Source organism: Aegilops tauschii, chromosome 7 (assembly GCF_002575655.3).
Source record: "Aegilops tauschii subsp. strangulata cultivar AL8/78 chromosome 7, Aet v6.0, whole genome shotgun sequence".
NCBI classification, from domain to species: domain Eukaryota; kingdom Viridiplantae; phylum Streptophyta; class Magnoliopsida; order Poales; family Poaceae; genus Aegilops; species Aegilops tauschii.
In genome coordinates this window covers 175,256,247-175,268,564 of record NC_053041.3, presented here as the reverse complement: position 1 = coordinate 175,268,564, position 12,318 = coordinate 175,256,247, and the positions used below count along the sequence as shown (strand labels likewise).

Sequence of the window (12,318 nt, the reverse complement as noted above, 5' to 3'; positions counted from 1 at the left end):
GGATTAGTGGAAGTTAGCTATTTAGATACAGAAGACACCAGACAAACGGATTTTTGCTTTCTTTTTTGGGCGACAAAACAAAGAATGGGGAAACAAATGCATATCTTCACTGGGCATAGCTTTAGGCATGATAAAAAGAATTTCTTTGGCCGAGCAATCAAGGGTGAGGATATGTGCGAATCAACCTGTCGTTGAGATGGTTAGGTGGACAGTGGTATCCCAAACCCACCAGAGTTCAAATCCTGGTGCTCGCATTATTCCTGAATTTATTTCAGGATTTTCCGGCGATGCGCTTTCAATGGGAGGAGACGTTCCCGTCGACGACGAGGCGCCTATGGTGGCTTCGTAAATCTCAAGATGATATGCCGGCTCAGTCTCTCGGAGGTGCTCATAGGGGTAGGGTGTACGTGTGTGCGTTCATAGGGATGAGTGTATGCGCGTATGTATGAGCGCTTGTGTCCGTACTGATGCTAAAAAAAAAGGGTGAGGATATGTGTCGCTTACAGAGACCCCGAAGGAGCTCTGGTCTCAAGCACTGTCCTCTCGTTGCTATTACTGGGTCGGCCAAGTAGCTTCCTGCACGCAGTTTTTTTTCTCTCTGTTTTTTCATTTTTCATTCTTTACATTTTCTTTTTTCTTTTGTTTGTATTTTCAAAAATGTTTTAAATACATGTATTCCAAAAAAATAATATACTTACATTTCTATAAAATGGTGAATTGAAAAACATGTTAGCGTAGTATAGAAAAGTGTTGTTTGCATTAAAAAATGTGACATATAAAAAATGTTCACATGCTTAAAAAGAGTATGTGAATTTTTTTAAAAAAATCTATGCAATGTAAAAAATGTCCGTATATTTCAAATAAAATGTTTCAAATCATTGAAAAACGTAGGTTGCAGTTAAAAAATACACATGCGCTTCAAAAATATGTTCGTACTACTTTTATAAAATGTTGACACAAATGTAAAAAAAAATGATTGTGCAGTTAAAAAAATGATTATATCATCCAAAAATTGGTGTATCTGAAAAATGTTTAGCACATATTAAGAAATACTCCATCCGTCTCAAAATGTAAGACTTTTTTGACACTAAGATAAATGCAGTATATTCAAAACATGTAATTTTAAAATTTGTTAATCATGTATTTAAAAATATTCAACATGTATAAATAAATGCTTCATGTATACTAAAAATGCTACAATGTGTGCTGAAAAAATAAGTATATATATATATATATATATATATATATATATATATATAAAAGGAGGAAATGAAAAAAAACTGAATAAAAATGTTATTACATGTCCTAAAAATTTTTACATGATCAAAATAATGTTTCGTACCATTCATAAAATGTACGTGACATTTTGAAAAATGTTCAGGCATTCCCAAAATGTTCGTGAATTTGAAAAAAAATACAATGTAAAAAATTATTTGTGTAGTTTTAAAAAGGAGCCATTAAAAAAGTTCTTTAGGGTGATCTAAGAGATATCACTTGGTTAGCTGCTTCCGATCAAATGTCAAAAGTTGGAACCCTTTTCCCAAAGCTTTTGGGCGAAAAGCTACTTCGACTTTAGAGGCCCGACGAACACAAGATTCCTCCGCCCCCAGTTGTCCCACCTGTCACGTCTCTATCGCCGCCTACCGCTGCCTCGCCCTTCCCCGCTGACGCCATGGCCACCTCCGCCGCTGCCGCCGCCTCGTCTCCTTCCTCCGACCAACCTCCCGCGAACAAGGCGGTCCACGTGGTGGTCAAGGGCCGGGTCCAGGGCGTGGGCTTCCGCGACTGGACGGCCGAGACGGCGGAGTCCCTCGGCCTCGCCGGCTGGGTCCGCAACAACCGCCGCGACGGCACCGTGGAGGCCCTCCTCTCCGGCGACCCTGCTAAGGTCGACGAGATGGTCATCCGCCGCCTCCCCGTCGGCCCTCCTGCCGCCGCCGTCACCGCCGTCGTCACATCCCCAGCCGACCACATCCACCCCTCCCTCGGCTTCGAAATCAAGCTCACCGTCTGATCGGGTGACCCCGGCGTTCGATCGACCACAGCCAGCGGGTTCTGCACGGCTTGTGCTCAACTGCCGATGGTTAGTGCCACCAACCTAATTCCATATCTGACCTCTTGTTCTGCAGCATCTGCACTACTGCATTTCTTAGGCAAACTGTTATAAGAGAACTATTGTGGTCAATGCGCACAACAATGGCTTTATTCGATCAGTCCACATGGTGGCAATTAGGATCAAAGGTCATGTCCAAGACTGTGTTGCTATGTATTGTACTCGGTATAGTTCTTGAATAATATAGCACTGCTGAATTTTGATTTAGAACTATGGTACCAAGATCAAATTGTTTCGGTCATTGACAAATTCACGACATAAATTTACCATCAAACACTTCCAATAACCGCGATCAACTACGAACATAACGAGCAGAGTTACACATTCGTAGAAACCTGATATTAGCTCAACTTACTAGTGAACTAGATACATTTCTCTGTTCCTGATCTCCATATAAACCTTTGAATGGCATATACATTCACCTCCATCTTCGCAGATCTGTCTACCTTCTTCTAGCTAGCTAGGCCAGTGCCTGCATATAGCCACATACTGATATACATCACACTAAATTGCATAGTGTTACTCGCTCAACTTGGCAACTTGCTAGTGAACTAGATACATTTCTCTGTTCCTGATCTCCATACGAACCTTGAATGACTTAATACATTCACCTCCATCTTTGCAGATCTGTCTACCTTCTTCTAGCTAGCTAGGCCAGTGCCTGCATATAGCCATATACTGATATACATCACACTACATTGCATAGTGTTACTCGCTCAACTTGGCAACTTGCTAGTGAACTAGATACATTTCTCTGTTCCTGATCTCCATACAAACCCTGAATGACATATACATTCACCACCATCTTCACAGATCTGTCTACCTAGCTAGCTAGGCCAGTACCTGCATATACTGATATCCATCACACTACATTGCATAGTGTTACTCGCTCAAACCTTCTGTTGCAGCTCCACCATGGACTTGTCCTCCCCCTCCTCTTCCTTGTAGTGCTGCACGGGCTTGTACGTGTACTGCCTAGCACATATCAGGTAGTACACCAGGTTCATGACCTGCAGAAGCGTCACGACCCAGTAGAAGTAGTCCAGCTTGCCGCGGTTGATGTTGTCCGGGAGCCAGTTGGACCCGTCTGGGCCAGCGCTCCACCGGTGCACGATGGTGATGAGCAGCGTGCTGACGTAGCTGCCCAGGGAGATGGACAGCCAGAAGAGCGCGGTCGCCGTGCTGCGCATGCTCTCTGGCGCCTGGTCATACATGAACTCCAGGTGCCCCACCGAGTTGAACGCTTCGGCCACCCCATGAAGTGCGTACTGTGGCACCAGCCAGTACACGGACAGCGGGGCCGTCCCAGCGTCGGTGGTTCCCCCGGCCACGGCGGCCTCCCTGCGGTGGCGCTCGATGAAGCCCGCGACGAGAGAGGCCGCCACGGAGATGGTGAACCCGACGCCCATGCGGTGGAGGAAGGAGATGCCACGGTCCAGGCCCGTGCGGCGGCGGGCCAGCGGGACGAGCGCACGGTCATAGACGAAGAGGGTGACCAGCATGGCGAGCATGGTGAAGACGGTCATGGAGCCCGCGGGGATCTTGAAGGACGAGTGCGGAGCGATGCGGCGGTCCATGGTACTCGCCTGCTGCAGGGAGAAGGTGTGCTGCTGCGACGACGCCGTGATCACCAGGATGCCCGCCGCCCAGATCGGGCCCATGCGCACCACCGACTTGAGCTCCTCCACGCGGTGCACCGTGCTCAGCCGCCACAGGTTCAGCGGTTGCTTGCTGGAAGAGGCGTCCGTCGTGGGCAGGTCGCCGTCAGTGATAATGGCGGCTCGATCAAAGAAGCTGCACGGTGGAGCAGAGAAACAGGTCGATTAGTTTTGAGCATCACTCTTTTCTTCATCTCATGAGTTCATGAGAACAACAATAATTGTTGCTGTTCCCATCTTTTTAGCGGGCTTGGCACCACTGGAACCACTCGATTTTTTGGGAACAAAGCTTGGTTTACTGCCACAATTTTGGTTTTCAACAGCTCCTAATGATGATCTGAAAGGAGAAGCAAAGAATTGCTGGCTGCAGTTGGTGAATATAGTGTGGGTGACGTTGGGATCATCGACGAAGCGGGTATCAAAGCTTTTATCAGACAGGTCATCGAGGGACTTGAAGATTGAAACACTGGACGTTGTACAGTGTTAACCGGAGGTAAAGTTAGCTAAGATTAGTAGAGAGGTATGCGTGTCGCATTTCATGGGCAGGCCACTGAAAAGAAGAAGTGTACTAATCGGAAACAAATTGCTGCTGTTAATCTATAAACTGTACTATTTCGAGCGTGTGGTGAACGAGTCATTAGTTATCTGCTCATCTTGGTTAGTAATCAGATATATTTTGTGCTTTGCCGAAATCCAGCTCAAAGTAGTAGGGTGGGTTTTCGGTACAGGCGTGGGAAACATGAGTCGAACACAACTTGTTTTGAGCTAGAACTAGAACAGAGCTGAAACCGGAACCGCGGCGCTGAGATCCAGTCCAGCGGCGGCTATCGTTCCATCTTCAGCACAGCTAGAGCGCTCCAGCTCAGGAGGAGTATGCTCGTTTTTGGCCTCATTTGCTGACATCGCCTTCTAATCTCCTACGTCCTCTTGTTCATAAATGATCTTGGCCCATCTAAATTGGCTGGCTACATACATATATAGCTGGTACGCTGGTAGCCTCTAGTACTCGAAGTATCTTATCGTCGTTGCTGACTTGTAAAGTTGTAATGTTCACGGCCTCACGGGGATTACACACTCTGATTTGTGATCATACGATGCGGATTTTATTCCTTTTCGATGGAAGGCTGAACTTTATAAAGCTTACTGTGCTGGAGGTGGTTTCTCTAGTAAGTACTCCCTCGGTAAAGAAATATAAAAGCGTTTACATCACTACTTTAGTGATCTAATCGTTTTTATATTTGTTTACAGAGGGAGTGTTACCTATGTCCTAAAAACGTGTCTAGATACGGCAAATGTGAGACAAGTAATTGGGGGAGGCAGTATTTTAGTAAGGAGAGGGCACGCACGTACCTGAGCTGGGGTGTGTGCACGAGCTTGCCGTACATGGAGATGGGGGCGTCCATCTCGTCGTTCTCGTACAGCCTCCCGGGGTCGTCCGCCCTGGGGACGCGGCGCTTCCGGACGGCCGCGACGGCCACCTGCGCCAGCCGCGTGAACGGGCTGCCCGACGGGTCCAGCCGGCGGTACATCGGGTACCCGCCGACGAAGGCGACGACGGAGACGCCCATGCAGAAGGCCGGCACGCCGAGGCCCCAGCCCCACCCCACGTTGTCCTGCACGTACACCACCGCCGTCACGGCCACCAGCTGCGACGCGCCGTTGCAGAAGTAGTACCAGTTGAAGAAGCCCCACGTCCGCGCGCGCTCCGCCGTCTGCGACTCGTCGAACTGGTCCGCCCCGAACGCCACGATGCACGGCCGGTACCCGCCGGCGCCCACCGCGTTCAGGAACAGCGACACGTAGAGCACGGCGAGCTGCCACGGCAGCGCCTGCTCGCACGCGCCGCTGCCGCCCCCCGCCGCCTCCGCGGCCTTGCACGGCGCCGGCCGGAACTGCGGCAGCGCAGCCGACACCGTCAGGAGGGCCATCCCCTGTCATGCAAGAAGAAAGCACCAGCGTCACGTACAGTTCAGCTCTGCTTCATATGGGTAGTACCGTCGTCTACGTGCGAAACAAGTGTATGTGTGTGGCGTGTACGCACGAATTGGTAGACGACGGAGGCGCCGGCGATGGTCCAGAAGCGGCCGATGCAGGCGTCGGCGAGGTAGGCGCCGATGAGCGGGGTCATGGCGGAGGTGCCGCCGAAGTTGGTGAGGGTGGTGGCCGCCTTGGCCAGCGGCATGTGCATCTGCTGGGTGAGGTAGGTCAGCATGTTCGTCGAGAAGCCCACCACGGCCAGCTTCTCCGCCACCTCGTTGGCTGCAGCGCGCGAGCCAACACACACCTCAAGCAAGCAGTCGAATTCGAATTAATTTGCAAGTGACTATATAAAATCTGCTCACCAAAGATGAAGGGCATTGTTCTGAGGCCGCCCTTCTTCTTGCCCTTCTTCCCATCCATGGCCGCCTCAGCCGCCATTGGTTGCGCCTGTGGTGGTAGCGGTGTGGTGGTGCACTCAGTTGTACTACATGCAGATGCAGCCACTCCTCGCTGCATCGTGAACTCGTGGTAACAGCAGCAGCTTGGCTTCACATATTTATAGCTAAGCCAGCGGCCACTGCCAGTGCCATGCCATTAGACTGTACTACTATTCTACTACGAGCTCCGAGGCTAATTTACACGAAACAGGAAAAAACTGCGGGACAATAATCTGAGGTTAATTCGCACTATTTAAGTGATATCTTGCCCACATGGAATAGATGGCTACTTGCAAGTCCCCTTTCTTCTGGATCCCTTTTCACATTTCCGAACTAGGGACTAGGGACTAGGGCTTCACATGTGTGATGTGTCTACATCACAACCAGATCTTGGCAAATAGCTAGGCAGTGGCAGGACCAGTGCTAGCTGAGATGGACTGGAACAGGAGCATTAAGATAAGAATAAGAAAGAAATAACCAAGGAGGAGTGGGGGAGCTAGTTATTCATTGGAGGGAAAGGGCTAAAGAAATGGATGATATCGAGTGGATGCAAGAGGGCTAAAGAAAAAGGAGTTTGAGGACTGCAAATTCTAAATATTACATGAGTAAACCTAGCGGAAGAATGAGGCGCAATCTAAATATTGTCCTTGAAAGATGGAAATAATGTCATTGAGGGATGCGAAAGTTTGATGACTCATCTTACTAGTTTTTACATGGATTTGCTTGGTTAGTCTCAGGGTTGCATCTATTTATGCTAATTTCCATTTCGATCATGTCGCTGATCCTCAGATTATATTAATGAGATGTTCCTGGCTGAGGATTCTCTAGATGGTACTTAAAAAAAAACTTGTTCGCTGTTCATCATGATCAATAAAACTCATGATCTAGATGGTTTTCTCATTAAATTTACTCTTAAGCATTTCTTTGACGATTTCTATAATAGAGAACCTCGATGCAAAAAGGCTTAATTATAGTACCATCACTTTAGTCCCAAAGAGTCTCTGGAGCCGACATAATACAATAATTTAGGCTAATTTGTTTACTCAATGCTAGCCTCAAATTATTGACTAACGAGACTGATAATACTATAATGAGATCTCTGCTATAATAGGATGTGTGAGTGTCACATTATTCACCACTCCAAACAAACTTTCGAATAGGGCACACATTTTATGGAAGGGGTGCTGATATTGCATTAGGTATTGCATGATAGGCATAAAAAAGTGGAGCATGCGTGACAATATTGATTGGACATTTCTATATAAAATTGTAAAACTCAAGGGGTTTTTAGATCAGGTGGTTGAATTGATCACGAGAATAATAGTTGAGAGAGGGTGTGTGTTAAGGTAAATAATGCTATGGGATCATATTTCACTACATATAAAGGAGTGAGGTAAGATGACCCATTAGCACCCCCTTCTGCTTACCATTGTCATATTTAGTTCAACAAGCTCATGAAAATTGAGCCATCAAAGGTGTGACCTCCAATTAGTAGGAACATGGGACCATCAATATGCAATATGCAGATGACACCATGCTCCTATTAGAGGGTGGGGAGAAAAACGATCGAGAAACAAGAAGTTTTGTTTCCTACTCCCTATAGTGGTAGATACATCCATTTGAGCGACAACTAATTCCGGATGGATGGAGTATTAGAGAATGGTGTTGTCCAATATGCAAAACCACTACCATGTCATCCAAACGTAGCCTGCAATGGTCTGAGAGAACAAACTATATGCAATTTTGAAGGGTCAAATTTGTCTAGCTTATGAGTTTATAAGGAAAGAATATAAATTCGAGGAATCATCGAGGTGCCAAAAGTAAATTATTTTCTTAAGAAGAAACTGACAACTAATTTTGAGATTTCAAGTTTAAGGCAATTTGAGGGCCTATTTGATTCCTAGTATTCTAAAAATGCGAGAATAGGAAGAATGTGGGATTGGTATGTCATGCACATACAAATCTTATAGGACTTTGGTTTCTTTAATTGCGTCACAGGGAAAACCAAGGATTCTTTGAAGAGATTTGAGTGGACGTTGAATTTCCTATGAAATATAGTGCAAAGGAATCTTTAGCAAGAAATCCTATAAGGATCCAATCCTATGAATCAAACTATAATGGAAAGATTCCTAATGATTTGAATCCTCTAAAATTGTCTTTGAAAATCTATACAAAGAGGCCCCAAGCCTTTGGATGGTAGGATTGTACACCTATGGTTCGCCCGAACTGAACTTTATTCAACTTCAGAAGGAACAAAATGATCTATGAGGTTTGTTCTTCTAAGTAGAATTATATAGAAAATTTCTCGCCACCTAATTACAAAGTCTTTTCCTTAAATTAAAAATATAAATGTAGATCTTATACATATATAGATTGTTGAGGTATTTTACTCTCCCTTCTTTTTGCTCCATTTATGGAACTATGGAGAGCTTTTCTACATGTATTGTATTTGGTGAAGGGTGGAGTATAACTTCTAGTCGACCTGTTAATTGTGGATTAAATAGTGTTACACTCAGGAAAGCATGTGCAAAGCTACAACGTACTACGACCAAAAAACCATGAAACAGTGTTGATGCTACATTTTTGGTGCTCCATCATGCCACCCCTTTTTCATTGGTAGGTCACCGCCTCTCCTCCTCCGCCGCTCCACTGGTGTGGGACTGCAGGGAGGTGACGATCTTTTAGATGGAGTTGTAGTTTCCGCTACATTAGGGCTTTTATAAAGTTGCGTGGTGGAGTGTCGATGATGATTGTGGCGGCATTGAACTAGCAAGTAATGTTTCCTCGAGGTTCCTTAACCCGACCGTGTCAGTTGCGGCGTCGTCGAAGGCTCGTTGGTGTAGATCCATGCCGGCCATTCCGGACGGTAAGGTTAGGGTTTGCAAGGTTTATCGTCGTGGCGATGATTGTGGCCCTCCTTTGTGGTTTGGTCCACCGGCCTCCTCACCGTCATGTTGGTGCCGGTGCCGGCGTGAGGCTTGTGAGCTTTTTGGAGGTTGGGACCATATGTTCGTGGATCTTCCGTTGGTGACAACTTCGACGACTTCTCCAGGACGCTGGTTTGATAGAATCGTGGCCTTGATGACATCCCATGCGCGATCAACAACGACAGTCTAGCTTCGGTGATGTATTTTCTTTATCTTTCAAAGAGCGTCTGTACTGCTGGTGAAAACTACTGCGTGCTACGTAAAGGACAAGGCTATAGAGCCACGGACAACTGGACATAACCAGATCGTACTACATATCTATTCGGCCACGCATTGCGCCATTTGCTTCCCCTTTCACTTCCGGAGAGCAACTAATGGCTGGATAGTGGATACCATGTCGCCCGGCCGGTATGAAGTTTATGAACGCTTGTGAACAGAATTCGGCGAAACAGGGGCCAGTGCGTTCGTTCGTACGTGTGTGCTCAAGGTTTTTCCGGCCCCGAAAGTGCTCGTGCTCAGGACTTTCCATGGAAGAGAGCGTCGGTACATTGCTATCTGAAAGCTATGGCCAGCCGGCGGTGAATCACCGTCGCCTGTAGATGATGCCTACGGTACGCATACAAGCGGAGATGACGCAGAAGTGAGCCCCTTTCCGTTGTCGCTTGCGTCGCCCGGTGGTGTATGAGAATCCTGTTTGAACGAGACCTCCGGCCAGCATCGACAGATCCTGCTAGGCGAGTTATCAACAGGATGAGCAGATTGCACGTTTTTGACCGCCCGATTAAACGGTTCATACGATGGGTTGTCTGCCAATGCAGGCGCGAGATATGGGATCGCCGTTGTCCCTGAGAAGAAGAGACTCTTCAACAGCACCAACAACAAAATGTGATTGCGGTGGATGCGTGGTTGGTCGAGGAACGTACGTCGATCGGAACGTGTGGCACGCAGCAAAAAACCGTGAGGAAACATGCTCTATTAACTGCGCTCATCCCTAGGCACGAACACAACCGTATCACGATCCATATGCTACCAACAACAGGATAGAAAAAAGGCGAATCAGCTAAAGGTATAGCGTGACTGCAAAAGCAGATCCTCGCGGATCTACGAACGCCCCAATCATGCAATGTGGCGCTTGGCGGATGCTGAAGCCAGCTTCTGGCTAAGTGTAAGTGGTGTTCATTTCAGTATGACCGGTGAAACTTCCCCAAGAGACCACGACAGCAGCAGATAACCTGATCTGAACCGGTGATTCTGCCGCCCACAAATCATATGATTGAGCTAGCAAGCTAGCCACGACCGCATTAGCGTCTTCTCACCCAATCATGATTGAAGCGTGCTTGGACCAACCATGCATTTATCCGGTCCATATCTCCGGTGGTCTCGTGGGCGACCATCTTCTTGCCTACTTATCAGTAGAGCGCATGCGCTGCCGACCGCACGGTAGTGTCCCCTCACGAGAGCTGCCTAGCTACTCTACTCTGGCTAGTATGTGCTGGGACCAATCGACGTACACGTTACAGTGCCTACGAAACGGACGTGGGCAACTCAACCTAACTTGGCCCAGTCTAAGTTTTGTTTGTATTCCTGCAGCTACGCGTGCAGTGCGTGAGTGACCGACCTTGGTGAAAGGAGAAGTGACAGGACCGAAAGTTTTGTTTTGAATACAACTTGGTATGATTTGCGTCTAAAGCTGCAAAAGCACCAAGCTGTTGATTGTGCAGATGAGGGACAACTTGAGAAATGAAAGGGCCATTGGATAGAATATCTGTTGAGAATTCTTTTGCACAATAGATGTATGTAAGTTGATTGAATTTGCAATTTGGGTAAGTCGGTTTTGAGGGAAGTGGAACGGTTGAAGGAAGAAAGAAGGTCGGACGTTGGATCTTTAATCTAATGGTTGAGAAAATCGACTTACCCAAAATATATTTTCAGGCAACTTATCAAAAATTTCTTGTGAGACGCAATCTAGCATTTCGTGGCGCTAACTCGGCATTGTGTCGATTGATGGAAATTACTTAGGCTTGGTTGAAATGTTGGCTGGATTTGAATCGATTATTAACGAGCATGTTCGATGCACGGCAGACGGTGAAACTAGTGTTCATGACCTTGGCCATGAGATTCAAAATGAGTTAATACATTTGCTTGCTTCTGCAATTAAGTCTGAGATAAAAAAAATAAAAAAAAAAGTATTTCTCCATGGCTAATTTTAACATGGTCCCTCTTACCTTCTCTTTTCACATGAAAGCTAAAAAGGCAAGAGTACTACTTAGACCCATTACTTAATGAAATCAACGACTCAAATCTATACTTCTACCTCTCATGTGAAAAGAGGGGGTAAGAGGGACCATGTTAAAACTGCTGTCCATGATACTTGACTGTACCCTGACGCTGTTCTGAAAAATTGTACCCCTGACGCGATCCACCAAGAGGAAATGGCTTTGGTTATATGTTTTGTTAATGCATCTTTCACTTTTGTTTCTATCGAATAATCCTATTTAGGACTTTTGAACGTAAATGATACAGGTAAGGGCCTTTTGATGTTTTGAAGTACTCAAGAATCTTGATATGGACATTGATGATGTGAGGGGATAATAGTTTGAATATAAAACGTATCAATCAAGGGGTTCAAAAAATACTTTTGAATATAAATCCTTGAGCTTTTTATGCATCACGTGGTTGTCATAGTCTTAATTTGACACTTTATGCTATGGCCAGAACTTGCAGTAAAGTTAAGAAAGAAACAGTTTGATGGAAAACCCAGATGATATGATGATCGGGCTACCGCTCCAATCAAAGGAGATTTGAACAATATAAACATATCAAAAGAACTTTTTCTTGCTTCTGGTGCACTAAACTATAAGGTGTATTATTTTTTTCCAAAAGTCAAACCTTTCTATGTTTGGCCAAGTTTTTATAAAAAGTATTAACATCTACAATCCAATTAAATAAAATAGAAAAACTATTCTATGATGAATATAATGATACTGGTTTCGTATTGTAAATACTGATATTTTTCTCTATAAACTTCATCAAAGCTAAGGAAGTTGGCTTAAAAAAACTAATACTCTTAAATTTTGGAACGAATAGAGTATGAGCTCAAATTAATCTTGTAGTTGTCTTGAGGCTGCACTAAAGAGTGGCGAACACTTTGATATTGATGCATGTAGTGTGTTATATGTTGAGTTGAGCTACTTAGAAATTTC

General features: G+C 45.7%; 2 protein-coding genes across 2 annotated transcripts; one reads left to right on the top strand and one right to left on the bottom strand.

The window, feature by feature from the left end:
- The first annotated feature begins 1,585 nt into the window (after window positions 1-1,585).
- Window positions 1,586-4,394, top strand: LOC109740883 (uncharacterized). The gene has a single exon (XM_073505772.1). It carries the CDS (start codon window positions 1,673-1,675, stop codon window positions 2,012-2,014), a length of 342 nt encoding a protein of 113 aa, XP_073361873.1. The 5' UTR covers window positions 1,586-1,672; the 3' UTR covers window positions 2,015-4,394.
- On the bottom strand, window positions 2,646-6,482 carry LOC109740882 (protein NRT1/ PTR FAMILY 3.1). The gene is made up of 4 exons (XM_020299926.4): window positions 6,114-6,482; window positions 5,813-6,030; window positions 5,122-5,702; window positions 2,646-3,907 (listed from the first exon to the last, which is right to left on the bottom strand). Exons 1-4 carry the CDS (start codon window positions 6,265-6,267, stop codon window positions 3,004-3,006), a joined length of 1,857 nt encoding a protein of 618 aa, XP_020155515.1. The 5' UTR covers window positions 6,268-6,482; the 3' UTR covers window positions 2,646-3,003.
- Between the last annotated feature and the right edge of the window lie 5,836 nt (window positions 6,483-12,318).

Bases quoted from the DNA above. Each gene is read 5' to 3' on its own strand.
- LOC109740883 (XM_073505772.1), top strand. From the start codon at position 1,673: ATGGCCACCTCCGCCGCTGCCGCCGCCTCGTCTCCTTCCTCCGACCAA.
- LOC109740882 (XM_020299926.4), bottom strand. From the start codon at position 6,267: ATGCAGCGAGGAGTGGCTGCATCTGCATGTAGTACAACTGAGTGCACC. The intron at 5,703-5,812 runs GTGCGTACACGC...CTTGCATGACAG, and splicing joins CCTCCGTCGTCTACCAATTC to GGGATGGCCCTCCTGACGGT. The intron at 3,908-5,121 runs GTACGTGCGTGC...TCCACCGTGCAG, and splicing joins GTGCACACACCCCAGCTCAG to CTTCTTTGATCGAGCCGCCA.